Source organism: Balaenoptera ricei, chromosome 17 (assembly GCF_028023285.1).
Source record: "Balaenoptera ricei isolate mBalRic1 chromosome 17, mBalRic1.hap2, whole genome shotgun sequence".
Taxonomy (NCBI): domain Eukaryota; kingdom Metazoa; phylum Chordata; class Mammalia; order Artiodactyla; family Balaenopteridae; genus Balaenoptera; species Balaenoptera ricei.
This window is the reverse complement of record NC_082655.1, coordinates 14,692,285-14,710,792: the sequence shown is the minus strand read 5'-3', so window position 1 is coordinate 14,710,792 and position 18,508 is coordinate 14,692,285. Positions and strand designations below refer to the sequence as shown.

The window sequence follows — 18,508 nt, the reverse complement described above, 5'->3', positions numbered from 1 at the left end:
TAGACAAGGGCATTAAAAGAGCTATCGAAAAATATACTCCATGTGTTTTAAAAAAGTAGAGGAAAACACAGAATGTTGTGGAGAGACATGGAAGATATAAAAATGACTAAATCAAATTCCTAGAAATAAAAGAATATATCTGCAGCGAAAATTACACTGGGTGGGATTAACAGCAGATTAGACACTGTAGTAGAAAAGATTAGTGGGGTTGAAGATACAGCAATAGAAACTATTCAATGGAAACACAGGGAGAAAAAGGTCACAGAAAACAGTAAACAGGGCATCAGTGAGCTGAGGGACACCATCAAGCAAACTAGCACACATGTATTTGGAGCCCCCAAAGGAAGGAAGACAGATAGGAAGCAGAAAAAGTGAAGAAATAAAACACAGTACTTACTAAATCTGCTAGATCTCATTTACTGTGTTAAAAGAGAACCATATCTACTAGATCACAAATTCATTTTTCAAAATGGTTCCATAACTATATTTCAGTATTATTGGTTTCCTTTGTAATCTTATGCTTTTAAAAGCATTGTTCTAAACAGGTGGAACACTTCACTCAACCACCCAGGAGTCCAGGGCACGTTGAAGGTCTACAGCCCTGTGGACACTTGTATCTGTCTCTGTTGTGGCCCTCTCCCACAGTTCTGGGGCATCCTCTGTCAGGGTGTGCTGTATTCACACATCTCCAGCCCCTAACACAGAGCCTTGGCACCTCACAGATGCTCACTGATTAGTAAAGAGGACATGGAAAAAAAAAAAGACTGTTCTCTATGTCCTTGGAAGATTAAATAAGAAGGAGTATGCATAAATTAATGAAGATATATTTTCTCCCAGACCCATGGTAGTTAGCGTCTGTCAGAGTTCATCTGACACATTTCACATACATTATCCCATTAATCCTCCCAACTGCCCTGGATTCAGATAAGGAAACTGATGACCAAAGATGAAATCTTTTCCCAGGTCTCTGAGCTTGTGAGTGATGGGGCCGGGGTTGGAACCAGAACCCCCAAAGCACATTCTCCTGTGTCAGGGCTGTGGTTTGACAGGAAAGAACTGCTGGGTGAAGGCAGACCAAGTCCTGGGCCAAACCATGAAGTAAGTGTGTGAAGTCCCTGAGGGAACCAGCCTTAGTGGTTCAGATCCTCTCAGATGGAGTCCCCAGAGTCTTCTAACACTTGGGTCTAACTCCCTTTTATTAGGCCATGGGCCCTCAAGGAGGGGCGGTGGGTGGTGATGAATCAGATATTGTGAGAGGAGGTCCCAGCTCTTGGTCTTGCCTCAGCTTCTCACAAGATCTCTAACTTCCTTCAAAGGAGCCTTCAGGACCCCTTTCTTGACTCTGTTGGTAAGCAGTAGAGGGTGGGGTATTGGAGGCTGTATTTGTTTCAGGCCGCATGTCACCTCCATCCAGCTTCGGAAGAGCACCCAGGTCTTGCCACCCGAATCTGGTTTCTATCCAAGACCAGTAAGTGTTTTCCTCCCTGCTACCCTTCACCAAAATGAAAGATAAGCTCCTACATCACTGGAATGATTCTTCTGCTAGAGGTAGAAGTAATACTATGAATATGTAATTCAAGGTTGGTTGGAATACAATCCAGCAAAAGTGTGGAAACTTCTCAGAACAGAGGGTCAAGCTTCAGCACCCCTGGGTGTCGGAGATGGTGGTGAGAGCTTCCTTGCACTTTATCTCATGCTCTCCAGCTGCACTGGGTACCTTCTACCTTGTGACTTATTGTGGTGTCTCATCTCCCTCCCTCGACTGCGTTCTGAGGGTGGACTCCACATCTGGACCATGTATATTCCCCAAGCTTCAAGGTTTCTCAAAGGGAGGGCCAGGAACACCTTTATCCAGGGATTTGAAGAGCTTGTTAAAAATGCAGATGACGACTGAGTCAGAATCCTGGGAGGCAGGTCCAGGAATCTGCGTTTTAACAAATTCTCCAGCTGATTGTGATTCACACTTCACGTGAGGACTGTAGGCATCTGATCTATAAGGAAAGGCCCAAATGAATTCATGTTGGGTTAATAAAGCCAAACAGAATGACATATGTATACACAGTAGAGCTACAGCTATCTAAATACCACATTCTTACGTCAAAAGCTCAAAAAAAGACCACAGGTAAATACAAAGAGTTGTACATCTTTTTCTTTCTTTACTTTAAAAAAAAAAAAAAATCATCTGCTGAGTTGAAAGCTTGATGACCCACTTCATCCTGATTCTATGCGTCATGCCCTCCCTGCCATTTCAGATTTCACTACACAGACTCTTTTTAATTGCCCCACTTGGTGGCATCTGTTCATCTCTATCCCCCAGGGCCCCATATACTGTAAAGTCTCAATTAAACCAAAACAAACAAAAAAACCATCTTACTCGCTTTCCCTTACCAATCTAGCTTTCATACACGTTGAAAGCTTGGGAATGGACTAATGTGGTTCCAGAGAGAGAAATCTCTAACCCTCCCCTCATCTGGATCTAGGCTTGGTCCATATGTTTGGCATGAATATTGGATTCTCCAAGAAAGTAGTGTTTCCCAAACGCCAATAGTTCAAGCTCCTCCATTAGTTTTGCCACACTCTCATCACCTGTACTATCATTTGCTTAATTTTTTACTTTAATCAAGCCAACTTAAAAAAAATGTTTAGCCTCCTCCTAAGTAATAGTATACATGAAATTGCGGGTTTGATGTGCTAAGTATCTTTTAAAACATATTAAAATAAATAGGTAATTCTTAAAATAAAAGAAATAGGTATCTTGAAGCAGCTACAATCATCCCGAGTGGCCCTTTGGGAAACTCTTGCACAGAGTGGGGCTAGGGGTCCAGGCCAGGGCCCAGAGCCTTCCCACACTCACCAGGGTTCTCTTAAGAACCACCCTCCACAGGCTGCCAGCGTTGAAATCAAGTCCCTTGAGAGGACACTGACACCGCTATGAAGCTCTGGCAATTAATCATCAAGATGTACCCGCCCACCCACTGTGGTTGGGATTTCAGCAGGCACTGCAGAAAGATGGCCCGAGACCAGGTTTGTGCTGACCCACAGATCTGAGTTTCACATGAGAAGCGTGAGCCCAGGAACAGGGCTTTCTGAGCCCCTGGGGCTGCCTGGTCTGGTTCACGCCCCCAGCACTCAGCCAGGCATTCCTGCTTCTCCCCCGAGTCAGTAACCAGGAGCTTACCCACACGTCCCATCTGTTTCCTGAGGGCAGGTGACATCCCTGCCAGCCGTGGAAGCTTCGTAGGGAGAAGCCAGCTCTTGGCACCCTAGAGCACTTGTATTCTACAAATCTGTTTTTCCTGTGGATCCGTGTTTGCCTTGGAGGCAACGTCCTGCATCTCACCACATGTCAGAGGTGACTGTTTAATACCAGCAAAAGAAAACAAGCTTCACACCGCACCGAGCTAAAGGTGAGGCGACAGCTGGCTGATGGTTGATGATTCACCCAGGTGGACGCTGAACCAGAGGCGTGAAAGGGACTGCCACCCAGGGCCCGTATCAAGTCACAGATGAGAACCCCGGCTTGGCTGCCCCCGGAGCGAAGAGGGATTGCAACATGTTTTTTGCTAACCTCAGCTCTGCAGAGCAGGGCACTCGGGGAGTGAGGTTTAGGGAAGTCAAGCATCCTTCAGAGTTTTTCCCAGAACAGCTGGGCTTGTCAGAAGACGCCAGTTCCAATTTCACTCTCTTTCTCGCTAGCTCTGTGACCTCAGGTGACTCCATGAAGTCTGCTGTGTCTCTGTAGCTTCACCTGTGAAAAGGAGGTCTTACCCCCTGCTCTTGGGGCTGGCTGTCCAGAGCCAGGGGGACAGTGCATGTAGAAGGAATTAAGCACTAATGGCCGAAGCCTGGCTGGATGCTTGGGGAACCAGGGAAGCCTGCCTCAGCTCCTGTTCCTGCTTTCAAGACAGTTCATTTGAATGTGTGTGAATGCATGAAAATTAAATAATGCAAAGTACCAACCAAATTTATAATGGGTTACCTTGGGGGCTGGGATTGGGGGGTTTGGACCAGGTTTGAGGGTGGGGTAGTTCATTTTTCTAAAATAAACATTCATGTCTTTATAATTCATTACATCTTTTTCAAGGATAATTCTAGAGTCGAATTGTGCCACCAGCTCGGTGAGGCAGACACAATCCTTCAGGATGTAAGAGGAGTGACAAAGCCCTGTGGGCATCAGTGGTCAGAAAAGACTTTGTGGACCGGGGAGACTCACCTTGGGCCATGAGAAAGGGACAAATTTGGATGGACGGGAGGGAGCAAAGGTCATGGGCACCAGCAGAAGCAAATGCCCCGTGTGGTCCCAGTGGGGCAGGAGTGAGGGGAGGTCGGGCGGATGAGAGCCCACAGAGGGAGCCACTGGACGCGGGTCAATACGTATTTACTGTCTGAGTGTGCAAGGCCTGTAGCAAACACTAGGCATGTTAGCACTTGGTGCAGTTAAGAGACAGTGGAGAAAGAAAACTCTCAGGTTTAAAGAGGGAGGGAAGGGGGCTTCCTTGGTGGCACAGTGGTTGAGAATCTGCCTGCCAATGCAGGGGACGCGAGTTCGAGCCCTGGTCTGGGAAGATCCCACATGCTGCGGAGCAACTAGGCCCGTGAGCCACAACTACTGAGCCTGCACGTCTGGAGCCTGTGCTCCGCAACAAGAGAGGCCGCGACAGTGAGAGGCCCCCGCACCGCGATGAAGAGTGGCCCCCACTCGCCGCAACTAGAGAAAGCCCTCGCACAGAAACGAAGACCCAACACAGCCATAAATAAATAAATAAATAAATAAATAAATAAATAAATAAATAAATAAACCCAAAGTTTAAAAAAAAAAAAAAAAAGAGGGAGGGGAAAAAAGTTCAAACCATAAGCAAAAAGACCCAGGGACAGTTAAACCACAGAACATGTAAAAAGAAGCTGTGCCCAGGGATTTAATAAAATTTCCACATCTTAAAAGTGCACTGGGTGGGGTCTGGGAAATGAAAAACAGTCATTTGTGTCATCCTTTTCTCTCCCAGGGAAACCAACTGAGAGCCACTCAAAGCTTGGGCTTTGGCTGATGGGGGAAGTGGTGAGGGAGCACAGATAAAATCTGACCCCTCCCCTCTCAGACCCAGGAGCTTTGCAGGAGATGCGCTTGGACCTCACAATGGATGCCAGCTTGGCCGACACCTTCCAGGGGACACACAGGGGGTTGGGGGCTTATGTCCTGGGCTGAGTCCCCATCCAGGGCCCCAAGCCTGGCCTTGGGATTTGGCAAGAGTCCCTGACCTCTCAGCCTCCACCCGTGAGATAACAGGACAAGAACCCCTCACACCCTTGAGCAGAGGTTGAAAGGGTGAAATGAGTCAGGGTACTGTTCTCTGTCCTTGTTGTTTATTCACAGCTCAGATAAGACACTTGGGCATGGCCATGGCTGTGAGACTGTTTCTTAGGGAGAAAGAATGCTTTTGCTGTCAGTTCCCCCACAGGCAGCCTCCCGTTTGGACTCTTGGCGCCGAGGCAAAGCCTGAAACTCTGGGAGGGATGCAGGAGTTAACAAGCTCCCGGGGGTAGCCTGGGAACCACCCCACACAGGAGTTCCACCCAACAGATTTACCGAAAAATTCTTGACCAACGTCCGCGGGTTGGAGGTTCATGCCAAGGACTTAGCCAACACTACCGCTTTGGATTTGCAAATCTGCCCTCTGAATTTGAACATGCAGTTGTCGAAATTTGTTTTCTGAACTATGTGTGTGTGCACACAATGAGGAGGGATGTAAAAACACACACCCTTCTTAGATATCGTCTGTTCTTGGAAATGCTAAAGCCGTCTACCGAGGGAACCCAGCAGTAGCAATTGCAGATGCCCGATCTAAGAGTCTGAATCCCAGCTCTGCCATTGACTAGATGTGTGCTTGGAGCAAGTTTCTTTGTGGCCCTCGGCCTCAGTTTGCACATCTGTAAAATGGGGGAGAGGTGTTTGTGAGGATAAATAAGGGAATGTATGTAAAGTGTGAAGGTGGAGCCTGGCACGTTATAAGTGCTCGATAAATAGGAGCTATTATGAGCAGTTTTCATCCCATAAATCTTTACTGAGTACCTTCTATGTGCCCAACATCTAGGCTCTGAACAAAACAGACAAGAAGTGAGGGAGCTGGGCAATAAACAGGCAGAGGAGCAAAATGCATAGTGTGTGAATGATGACAAGGGCCGAGGAGAAATACAGAGCAGGACCAGGGAAAGTGTAGAAGCTGCAAATACGGTAATTAGGACAGGCCGCAGGAGAACGTGCTGTTTAGGCAAAGACAGGGGAGAGGTGAGGAAGCCCTAGCCACACGGATGCGGGTGTGAGGGAAGCGTGGTCCAGCGAGGGAGGCCCCCACCCCTGCAGCAATGCCGCTGTTGCTGCAGCCCTGGGCCTCCATGCCCACTGGGGTTTGTGCGGGGGAGCTGCGTGCTGCTCGGGGCTCTCCCGGGAAGGCTTTGTCTCAGCGCCAGTTGTTTCCCTCCGGCCCAGTCCATCTATTCCGTCCCATCAGTCTATGGCTTTCCCCATCACTCTGCCAAACAGAATGTTCCGCCTTCCCCGAAGCTCCGAGGGCCTCACCTGGCTGTGGCCTGTGCAGGTGCTGCTCTGTTAGCCTGGACCCTTCCTTGTGCCCTCACCGCCTCTCCTTTTCACCTGCTAGCTCCTCCTCCTCCTCCAGCTCTCAGCCTAGCTGTTCTCTCCTCCACGAAGCCTCTCTGCCCCTGCAAACCGCCCCCCACCCCCACCCCACCAGAGTCTGCGTGCGGTACTTTGTCTTTGGTTTCCCCCCGCATCCTGTGCGGTCCCCATCCCAGCTTGGACACAGGGATGCGCTAGACTGTGGGTTCCTTCAGAGCAGGGTCTCGCGCTGCCATGTGGCGGGGTATTTGTGAAAGGAGCACAGGAGAGCAGGAAAATGTCTCCTCCCCCAGGGCCTCCAGCCTCTCTTAGGAGCTCTATCAGGACCAACCCCCTCTAGGTCTCAGGTAAAACTTAGCCCTTTGGGGTAGCATACTTTGGGGGGGCATCTCCTTTTTCCTCCAGAAGCTTCCTGATAGTGTGGGTGGAAGAAGAAGCACAATCTTCTCCAGTGGTGGGGGGAGTGGAGAGGGAGCGGGTCCTTCTGGGGTGGTTCATCAATTACATTCCCTCAGTATGGGGGGCGGGGGGCAGGGAGGACTGGTTCCAGGACCCCCAGGAATACCAGAATCTGAGGATGCTCAAGTCTCTTATATAGAATGGTACAGTACTTGCATATAACCTACGCACATCCTTCCGTGTACTTTCAATCATCTCTAGATTACTTGTAATACCTAATACAAGGTAAATATAAATACGATGTAAATAGTTGTAAATACCATGTAAATGCCATGTAAATAGTTGCCAGTGTGGCAAATTCAAGTTTTGCATTTTAGAACTTTCTAGAACTTTTTTCCCCCAAATATTTTCAATCTTTGGTTGGTTGCATCCACAGATCCAGAACCCGTGGGTACTGTATCTGGTCCACAAACCAGCCAAGGGATTTTCTTAATCGCTATGGGTGACATGAAGGAAATTACAGAGTTCAGAATTATCTTGTCTTTCATCAATATCAAGAGGAGCCCTGAGATTAGTGAAAATGGAAGCAAAAGCTCAGAAAAAATCTAGTGAAAAAACAGTGAGAGAGAGAAGAAACTAAGCCATGGGGAGTAGCTCTGTGAGCCGAGAACTGAGCTTTACTTCGGACCTGCCTCAGGCCAGCGCCTGCCGAGGTCCTGAGGAGGCACAGCTTGAAAGGTCCCTGTCCTAGCAGGGGGGGTGAGGCATGCATCCAAGTGGGTGCAAATGAGTCTTGTGAAGGGCCCAGAAGGAGAGTGTCTAGGTGGTGATATTTAGGCATTGATGTAATTTTTACTCCACCCTTCCTGGGGGGAGGGGGCAATGATGGACTTGCGGCCTCAGAAAGGGCTTCTGGAGAGGTGTCCCTGCTATTCTAAGTTGGAACATCAGAGGTCTTATTCCACGAAATGCTGAAGAACCAAGGAGGATGGGTTCCAGAACAAACTTAGACCTTGGTGACTGTGTGGTACACCAACCACAGGCCCCTCCAGGACCAAGGCATTTGTTTCCCCAGCTGCCAGGAGCTCGAGCTGCAGAGCTGAGGCCCTCTGCCTTCCCCGGGGCAGCTGGTTGACAGGGGATCACAAAGGGGCCAACTTTTTAAGGCCACCCCAACTCCAGAGCCTCTGTTGCAGGTGCATTACTCATCTCCCTCTGCCCAATGTGCTTCCTTTGCCCCCCGCCCCACAGATGTGGTTCCCAAGAGTGCTCCCCGCAGCCTCCCCACATGCAAATCTCTGTCTCAGAAACTGCAGGGAACCTGACACAAAGCAAAACCTGCATCTCTGAACTGTTATGTACACGGTGCGTCAATTCCATGAGGGGTCCCACCGGCAGTGTGGGCTGGCCTGGGAACCTGTGGGACTGTCATTGTATACCTGGGAGAAGGCATTCAGAGGGCCACACAACTGACTTTTAATGGCTTTTGAGGACAGAGAGGGTCCAGGCCATCACTACTCCCTGGGAACATGTGGACCCTAGGATTTCCAAGCTGGAAAAGTTCTCTCTCTCTCTCTCTCTCTCTCTCTTTTTTTTTTTGGCATTTCTATCCAGTGATCGGCAGCCTTCACCATCTGGAAGTTCTTCCTTACTTCAAATTGGAATCCCTCCTTCTGTGATGTATCCCCATTTCCTCTCCCTTTTCCTTTATGGAGCTGTGTTCTTGCCAAGAAAGAAAGTTAAAAGGGAATAAAGACATATGGTTTTCCTATTCAGACTGACACACACAGTTTAGGAGAGTCAGAGGAAAGAGTTCAGAATAGGGCAACAGAAATACATTTGCATGGATGGCACCAACATCTGAAACTCATTTTTTTTAAAAGTAACCAAAACAGTGAGTGCTCCTTTTTGTCCAGTTTATTAAACTCTGGAGTACTAAGAATATATTGGAGACTCTACTCAGAGGTGGCTTGGTACAGAGAGCTGTGGATTTGCAGTTTGACATTATGCATTAAAAGCCTATTTGCCAGACTTCCCTGGTGGTGCAGTGGTTAAGAATCCGCCTGCCAATGCAGGGGGCACGGGTTCGAGCCCTGGTCCGGGAAGATCCCACATGCTGCGGAGCAACTAAGCCCGTTTGCCACAACTACTGAGCCTGCGCTCTTAAGAGCCCGTGAGCCACAACTACTGAAGCCTGTGCGCCTAGAGCCCGTGCTCCGCGATAAAAAAAGCCACCGCAGTGAGAAGCCCGCGCACCGCAATGAAGAGTAGCCCCTGCTCGCCGCAACTAGAGAAAGCCCATGCACAGCAACGAAGACCCAACGCAGCCAAAAATAAATAAATTTATTTTAAAAAAAAAGCCTATTTGCCATATTTGCCTATTTGCCACCTGCTAGCAATGTGACCGTGGGAAAGGCTCTTTGCCTTTGAGCCTCAGTTTTCCTTATTGTACACCAGCTACACCTGCCTGGGTCACAGGCTTGTTGAGAGAGTTAAGTTTAGGGCATGAAAGAGCCCAGTAAACCAGGAAGCACTATTGTAGTGTGAAGAGTCAAGACTGAAATCCTGAACAATTTCTTGAGCAATGACTTGGTACAAAGTCCCACCACATCTTTCTTCTTTTTGAGAAATTGACAAACTAAAATTCGTATGGAAACGCAAAGGACCTAGAAGACCCGAACAATTTTGAAAAAGAGCAAAGTTGGAGGACTAATACTCCCTGATTTCAAGTCCTATTATAAAGCTACAGTAGTCAGGACAGGGTGGTATTGGCCTAATGATAGACAAATACATCAATGGAACAAAAAGAGAATCCATAAACAGACCTACACATAGATGAATAACTAATTTTTTTTAAAAAAACAAGGGTGCAAGTGCAGTTCTGTGGAGAAAGGATAGTCTTTTAAATAAATGGTTCTAGGGCAATTGGATGTCCATATGCTAAAAAATGAACTTCGGACCATACCTTGTGCCATATACAAAATTTAAATCAGAATGGATCATAGGTCTAAATGTGAAACCTAAAACAATAAAATTTTTAGAATAAAAAACATGGGAGAAAACCTTTGTGTCCTTGTGTGAGGCAAAGATTTCTTAATTGCGACCTCAAAAGTATAACCCATTAAATAAGTGGATAAATTGAACTTCATCAAAATTTTAAAACTTCTGCTTTTTAAAAGACACTATTAAGAGAATGGTAAGCTAAGCCACAGACTTGGAAAAAATATTTGCAAATCATATATCTGATAAAGGACTTGTATCCGGAATATATAAAGAACTCTCAAAACTCAGTAATAAGAAAACAAACAAGTATAAAAAATAGGCAAAAGATTTGAACAGATCTTTTATCGCCAAATACAATAAACAGATGACAAGTGAGCAGGTTTGAAAGATGCACAATATCATTAATCATCAGAGAAATGCAAGTTAAAACCACAGTAAGATACCATGACTCATATATTAGAATGGTTGTCATGGACTAATGTTTGCATCTCCCACAAATTCATATGTTGAAGTCCTAACCTCCAGTGTGATGGTATTTGGAGATGGGGCCTTGGAGAGGTGATTAAAGTTAGATGAAGTCTTGAGGGTGGAGCCCCCATGATGGGATTGGGGCCCTTTTAAAGGGATGAAGAGACCAGGGCTCGCTCTGTTGCTCTCTCTCTCTCTCACTCTCTCTCTGATGTTTGAGGACACAGTGAGAAGGCAGCTGTCTGCAAGCCAAGAAGAGAGTCCTTACCAGAACTGGTCCATGCTGGCACCTTGATCTCAGACTTCCAACCTCCAGAAGTGTAAGAAAATAAACTTCTGTTGTTTAAGACACCCAGTCTGTGGTATTTTGTTATGGCAGCCTGAGTGGACCAAGACAGTAGCTAAAATTAAAAAGACTGACTAAGGGTTGTCAGGCAAGTGGAGCAGCTAGACCTTTCATACACGTGAGAATATAAATGGTGCAACCACTCTGGAAAACAGTTTAGCCATTTCTTACAAAGTTCAATCATACCTACCGCTATCCAGTCTTTCTCCTCCTAGGAATTTGCTCAAGGGAAATGAAAACATAGGCCCACACAGAGACTTGTCCACAAACATTCATAGCAACTCTACTAGTAATCACCACAAACTGGAAACAACCCAACTCTCCGTCCACAGGTGAATGGATAAACAAACTGGGGTGTCTCTATCACACGGAGTACCAGGGCCTTGGTCAGGGGTCAGTGGGGCGTCAGTGGGTCAGATGCCCAGCGCTCAGGGTGGAGGCCTGAGGGTGATATTCCAGGTGGGCTGACTCTCTGACGTAGAGCTGGCCCAATCCCGCACACCTGGACCTCAGAGACTGCCAGGCCCGGAGCAGAGGTGGCAGCTGGTGGAAGTCTGAAGCATGGGTCTGAGTGCTGACCTGGCCACTACTTGCCCTATGACCTCGAGCTGATCCCTGAATCTTTCTGTCACAATAGAAATGTGATTCTAACTCAACTTCCTCTGGGATTCCTCTTGACCCCCTGACCCTCCCGTCAGAGCCTTCCCACGCTGGGCTGTGTCTGCCTTGTTATCGGGTTGCTCCATCATGGCAGCGACCTGCTTGTTCACCAGCAGCTGGCACACAGTTGGTGCTCAACCCGTGTTTGCCAAGTGAACGAAACAGCCGCTATGTGCTAGGCACTTGGCATATGACAGCTCATTTAATTTTCTAAACAATCCTGCAATGTGGGTCTCATCGTCCCCACTTTAGAGATGAGAAAACTGAGGCTGAGTGAAAGGACTGAAGTTATCCAGAGACACAGGGCTATTAAGAGGTGGTGCTGGAATTTGAACCCTGGCTCATTAGACTCCAAAGCTCCTGAGTTTGCTGCCACACGGAGCTCCCCCAGCCTCTGAGGAGGGGACGACCCTGCCTGCCTTTCCCCCCACCCCCACCGGCTGGACCCATGAGACAGTCTAGAGAGTGCTTGGCAAGGCTCACCTTGCCCCCAGCGGGGTTGCCCCTTAGAGAGCTTTGTGGCCGGAGAGGGGGTGAGCTCACTGTGTGGAGTGCAGTGTGTAAGGCTGGTGGCCGGACTGGTTTGTGTTTGGGGTGTGCCACCCGTGAGCCTGGTTGGGTTTCTCGCAGGTTCCCACGGAGCTCAGCTTCTGGGAGGTATCTGATGCTCTCTTCCTTGATGGCTGACCGGGTAACGACTCCACTCGCCCCTCTGGAGGCCTCAGTCTCCAGCCCGACCGAATTACTCAGGGGAAGTCAAAGCTCATCATTATTTGACTAATCCTCATGTGGCAACACACCGGCGACTGTTTTTTTAGCCAGAGGCAGGGCCCAGCCCAAGTAAGAGCTTTCTCCCTGCAGCGTTGCCCCGTCTGGGTCTGCAGGCTGAAAGCAGGGTGCTTCCTCCTTCCCAAACCCTGGGAACCTGCATCACCCCATGTATTAGTTCCCTAGGGCTGCTGTAACAAATTACTACAAATGTGGTGGCTTAAAACAACAGAGATTGATTCTCTCACGGTTCTGGAGGCCAGAAATCCAAAGTCAAAGTTCCAGCAGGGCTCTAAGAATCCTTCCTCGGCTCTTCCAGCTTCTGGTGGCTCCAGGTATTCTTGGCTTATTGGCTGCATCACTCCAGTGGGTTCCGCCTGCCAATGCAGGGGACATGGGTTCGAGCCTGGTGCGGGAAGATCCCACATGCTGCAGAGCAACTAAGCCCGTGCGCCACAACTACTGAGCCCACGTGCCACAACTACTGAAGCCCGCGCACCTCAACGAAGAGTAGCCCAGGCTCGCTGCAACTAGAGAAAGCCCGCGAGCAAGACCCAACGCAGCCATAAATAAATAAATAAATTTATAATTAAAAAAAAAAAGAAAACACCCAGCTACAAAAGACCACGTCTGATATGATTCCATTCACTTGAAATGTCCAGAATAAGCAAATCTATAGAGCCAGGGCCTGCTCCCCTACAGCTTCCTTACATACTTTTCCCCGAAGGTTTTACCAACCTACATAAGGGGCCCAGGGTTGGGCTACAGCAGGTGTAACGGAGAGCCTGTGTCACCTCGTGCAGGTCACCTCCCTCTCCTGCCATCTACTTCCTCATTTGTAAAATGGGAATAATCATAGCTGCCTCAACCCTCAGGGAGGTGGTGACAGGTGGATGGGATCGCAGAGTGAAAGGGTTTTAGGGCCTGTAATTACCATTTTTGATATGACTCCACTTTCCAGGGAAGTACCCAGGAAGACATCTGAGCGGGAACGTGACAGCTCCGTGTACCTGTCTACTTGTTTCTCTATCTCTACTCCAAACTGTCGGCTCCATGAGGGCGAGGACTGGGCCTTTTTTGGTCATTAACGGATGCCCAGTGCCTGGCATGGTGCCTGCACACAGGAGGTGCTGCAGAAATACTTGTGAGTAGAAGAAAACATGAATGACTGTGGCAAAGAGGATCAAAAGAAGGAATAAAAATCATATAATACGTCCAACGGGTGTCTACCCACCTCTCTGATCACTCCTCCCCTGCCTGCCCCGTGAATGCCAGGGCCCCTCGCTTGCTTCATTCATTCACCAGCTCTTCGTTTGTTGGGCGCCCACCACGGGCTGAGCTGAGCTTGACATCAGTAGATGTCAAAGGTTTTCCTGACTGGTTGTCCCCTTTCTCGAATGGATGCACGTCCACCCTGCCCCACATCCTCATCAGTGTTTGATGATCCGCGCGCGTGCACACACACACACACACACACATATTTTTTAGGCCACTCCATGCAGCATGTGGGATCTTAGTTCCCCGACCAGGGATCGAACCCGTGCCCCCTGCATTGGGAGCACGGAGTCTTAACCACTGGACCCCCAGGGAAGTCCCAGCACTTGATGATATTAATCCTCCCTTTCACTTAAACAATTCTAAGAGGCGACTTTTAAAAGGCGTGATGTTCTCTATTTCCTAATGTTCATGAAAACTGACACATAAATATGAAAATGAAAAGGATGCATTCAAGCGCCACCTCGAATCAGGTGGTGCAGCCCTGGAGGGACACCTGTATCCCTTCTGAGGACCTGCCCCTCCCAGGCCGTCCCTTCTCTGCTCCATCCTCAGGGTCTCCCTGAGTCTCATCCACTCCCAGGCTGCAGGGAGCACCTACTGTGTGCAAGGCACCCTGGGGGCTCTGCACAACCCCCAGCTCCGCCGTCAGCCCCGCCCTCAGCTCAGGCTTTCCTGAGCTCTGGCTCTCACAGCAGACACCCAGGAGCTGCCGGCACAGTCCTGTACAAACACAGGCAGACCTCGGAGGTATTGTGGTTTCGATTCCAGATCGCAGTAAAAAGAATATCTCAATAAAGCGGGTCACACGAACTTTTTGGTTTCCCAGTGCATATAAAAGTTATGTTTACACTGTACTGTGTAATGCTATTAGATGTGCAATAGCATTATGTCTAAAAAAAGCAACGTACATACCTTAATTTAAAAATACAAAACAAAAAAACAATAACAGTCACATCAAAGATCACTGATCCCAGATCACCATGACAAATATAATAACAAGGAAAAAGATGAAATATTGCAAGAATTACCAAAACGTGACACAGAGACACAAAGAGAGCAAACGCTGTTGGAAAAATGGCGCCGATAGACTTGCTTGATGCAGGGTTGCCACAAGTCTTCAATTTGTAAAAACACAGTATCTGCGAGGACGATAAAGCAAAGTGCAATAAAATGAGGCATGCTGGTACCTCAAGGAGATTTTCATCTCCAGCCCCACCTCCCGACGCAGCTGGAAAATGGGCTTGCCCTCCAGGTGGGGAGCCAGTCTCTCAGCCCAGCCAGTCAGGAGCTGTGCTCCCCTGGGTCCCCTGCTCCTCACTCGCCCCTCCCCACACGAGGCACCCAGATCCGGGTCCCCTCCTCTCTGACTACCCCCTTGCCAGTGCCACTGCCTTTATGGGATCCTTGCCCTCTCCTGCTGGCTGGCCTCTGACAGCAGCTCCTAAGGGACCTCCCTGCTTCCAAGACTCCTACCCCTTTCTGTCCATTCCCTCGAGGCAGCCAGAGTTAGACCTAGAATCACAGATATGGCCATCCAACCCTCCCTGCCTGTTTCCCAGGGCCCCTGGGACAAAGTCTACAACTTATTCTGACACTCAGGCCCCTCCAAGTGTATCCCTACCCCCTCCCCATTTTCTCCTGTTCCCCTCCCCCTCACCAAGCCAGCCATGCTGCCTCCAAGGCTCTGCTCAGGCTGAGCCCTTTGCCTGGAATGCCCGTCCCAGTTTCTGTGTGATAACCAGAATGCAGCTCAGCTATCACCTTCTCCAGGAAGCCTTCCCTGATCTCACCCTGCCTAAGCCCATCTCAGCTGGGTTTATTAGGTGGCCCTGCTCTGAGCCTCCAGGGCCCCCTGCTCCTCTCCACGCTCTACTGAGCTCATCTGCAGATGACTCCAGGGGCCTGGCTGTCCAGTCTGTCTCTATACCCCTGAGTCTGGCAGGTCGGCAGCGGCACTGAATTGAGCTGAAGCCCTCTCCTCTGCTCTGGGATCTGACCTTACGTAAGGCTCCAAAGCTGCCATGGCAGGAAACAGGTTGTCACCGCGGCCTGAGGGACATTGGGGCCAGCCAGGAAGAGAGTGGTTTCTTGGAGGGAGGGGAGGCGGGGCGGTGGAGAGGGGGACCTTCTCACGTCCTTAGCAGCTAGCTGGAATGGCTCTGGGCGGGCAGGCGCCTGTGGGAAGTATGACTGGTATGCAGGCTCCAAGCTGCTCCCGCCCTCCACCCTCCCCCTGCATCTCAGTTTACACAGGTCTGGCCCTGGGGGGCAGGGCTGGACCCCACTCTCCCTGCCAGGCACTCTGAGGGGCAAGAATCCCCATTTTTCATGTTGTCACAGAAGAACGTCCTCGATGCTTAGAATACCTATTCTACCTTGGTCCGAGGTGATGAACTGAGGCCAATGGGCATGGCCGGGCACAGGGCAGTGGGGAGGGGTTTTGAGACTGCCCCGCTCTGGGGTCATCTCAGCCCCCATGGATGCTGGATGGGCGGCCTGGGCAAATTAAACGGAGACAAGAGAGTCCGGACCCTGCCGCTGGCCTTTGAGCTCTGGGCTAGGGACTTGCCACATCTTTCCTCATTAATCCTCACAAAGGAGCCCTAGGCGTTGGGTGATCATTTCAGGTTCAGGAAACTGGGTCAGAGAGGTTAAATCAGCTGCCCCGCTGGAAGAGGGCAGAAAAGACAGGGCCATCTGCCTTTCAAGCTCTGTCCTTTTTAATACGCTTTCTAAATAAATAGGAATAGGACTTCCCTGGTGGCGCAGTGGTTAGGAATCCACCTGCCAATGCAGGGGACACGAGTTTGATCCCTGGTCCGGGAAGATCCCATGTGCCACGGAGCAACTAAGCCCAAGAGCCACAACTGCTGAGCCTGCGCTCTAGAGCCCGTGAGCTACAACTACTGAGCCTGCGTGCCACAACTACTGAAGCCCGCATGCCTAGAGCCCGTGCTGCGCAACAAGAGAAGACACCGCAATGAGAAGTTTGTGCACCGCAATGAAGAGTAGACCCCGCTCACTGCAACTAGAGAAAGCCTGCGCACAGCAACGAAGATCCAACACAGCCCAAAATAAATAAATAAATTTATAAAATTATTTTAAAATAAATAGGAATAGTGATAATATAGCCTTGTTAAAAACAACAGACTAGTATACGTATCTGGGAAGAAACAAAAAGCAAGTTTGGATTTTGAAGAGCTGCCATAAATTATTCCCTCAAGAAAGAATCACCCAGCCCTCCCCCACCCCAAATTCACGTGGCCTACACCCTTGGCCCATCAGGGAATCTTCTCACGAGTCACTCAGTGGAGGCCTGAGCTCTGTGGCCGGCCCCCTTTCACGTGTGACAGGAAGCTCCGGTTACCAGGGCCGTGGGCCATACTAGTTACCACCAGGGTCACATCACCTGGGATTCATCGGTGTCAGGGAACAAGCCCAGTGCGCTCTGGCTGGGAACCTGGGCTGCTTGGTGACTCTGCCTCTACGTGGGTAAGTCCTGTTACATCTCCTAGCCTCAGCTTCTGCAGAAATGGTGTGAGGTTCAAAGGCAGGGAAGTGTGGGAAAGCCCTTCGCAGACTGCAAAGTGATTGACAAGAAGGGAGGGGTACTGATGTCATTATCACCGGTTGAGGCCCTGAATGCGCTTCCTCGTTCCACCTGGCTTCCAGGAGGTTCCCTGGGAGTCTAACAGTGGCTCATCACTTAAGTGAAGGAAGGACAAAGTACTGAGGTTCTCATAAGGTGTTAGAAACACAGTTAATTGGGGAAATATGTAACTCATTCAGAGGACACCTGCCCCCTCCTCCGTCACCCAGGTAGCTGAGCAATTGCTGGGCCTCTGAGCCACTCAGGCCTGGGGTGCCCTGTGCCAGCTCAGCCACCAAGAGCAAGACCGACTTGTCTGTCTGGCACCCGACACCCAATACCTAGGGCCCAGTATACTTCTAGGGGCCCACGCAAATGGTTCAATTTTCATTTCTTTTAAAATCAGAAGAAAAAATGAATATGTCCATCATTATACCAATGTAGTCATAAAATATAACGTTAGTTGTTAATTTATTTTATGGAGGAAGGGGCCCATGGAGGCAAACTGCCTAAGGCCCATGAAAGTCACAGCGAGGTCCTGGCAGAGAGCAGTGTCTGGGGAACAAGGCGAGTCCTTTCCTGGTTTGGGGCCACTCAGCTTGTGAAAGTGGTTTGCAAAAATGGTCCCAATTCTTCTCACTACAGAGGCAGTCTGTTTTTCCAGCCCTTGAATCTAGGCTGGCACTCTCAGTTGCTTTGGACAATAGCTGTGGCACAAGTGCCATGGAGTGAGTTCTGAGCCTAGGCCTCCAGAGGTCCTGCAGCTTCCTATTCTCTAGCTTTCGGAACCTCAGGACCACTGTGGGAATAATCCTGGGCTAGCCTGGTGGGTGATGAGAGACACAGACTCAGCTCCTTTGTCACTCTGGCCACAGCCAGCTAAGCCCTGGAATCAGAGCTGCCCAGCTGACTCTGGACACTGAGTATGACCAGCTGAGATCGACAGAAGAACCGTCTAGCTGAGCCTGGCCCAAATTGCAGGCTCACAGAGCTGGTAGCTAAATAAATGCTCCTTTTAAGCCACTATATTTTGGGATGGTTTGTTATGCAACAAAAGCCTAATTAATGCAGCTGCCTTCTGCCCCGAGGAAGAACTTTTGAACAAGAAGGGACAGGCTGTCATCCCATACTCTAATCTAAGTGGGACAAAGCCTAAGGAGTCAACTAGACCAGTGTTGTCCAAAGGAAGTGCAATGTAAGCCACAGATGTGAGCGTGTGTGTAATTCTATTTTATTTTTTTGGTGGGGGGCTCTTTTTTTAATTGAAGGATAGTTGATTTACAATGTTGTGTTAGTTTCAGGTGTACAGCAAAGTGATTCAGTTTTCTTTCCATAATAGGTTATTCAGATTCTTTTCCATTAT

General features: G+C 49.2%; 1 protein-coding gene and 1 long non-coding RNA gene across 4 annotated transcripts in view; one reads left to right on the top strand and one right to left on the bottom strand.

Moving 5' to 3' along the window:
• NSMCE2 (NSE2 (MMS21) homolog, SMC5-SMC6 complex SUMO ligase) overlaps positions 1–13,456 on the top strand; it is a 243,482-nt gene extending 230,026 nt beyond the window's left edge. For 2 of the 3 annotated variants that reach the window (XM_059902075.1, XM_059902074.1), the window contains one exon: positions 13,240–13,456. In XM_059902075.1, the coding sequence (XP_059758058.1) occupies positions 13,240–13,430 (191 nt within the window). In that variant the 3' untranslated portion in view covers positions 13,431–13,456. Of the gene's footprint in view, positions 1–4,535; positions 4,714–13,239 lie in introns of those variants that run through there. The other variant, XM_059902076.1, reaches the window with a different exon arrangement.
• On the bottom strand, positions 1,178–15,619 carry LOC132351949 (uncharacterized). The gene is made up of 3 exons (XR_009498545.1): positions 15,554–15,619; positions 14,585–14,695; positions 1,178–1,991 (listed from the first exon to the last, which is right to left on the bottom strand). It is a non-coding gene; the product is annotated as an uncharacterized LOC132351949 (long non-coding RNA).
• Between the last annotated feature and the right edge of the window lie 2,889 nt (positions 15,620–18,508).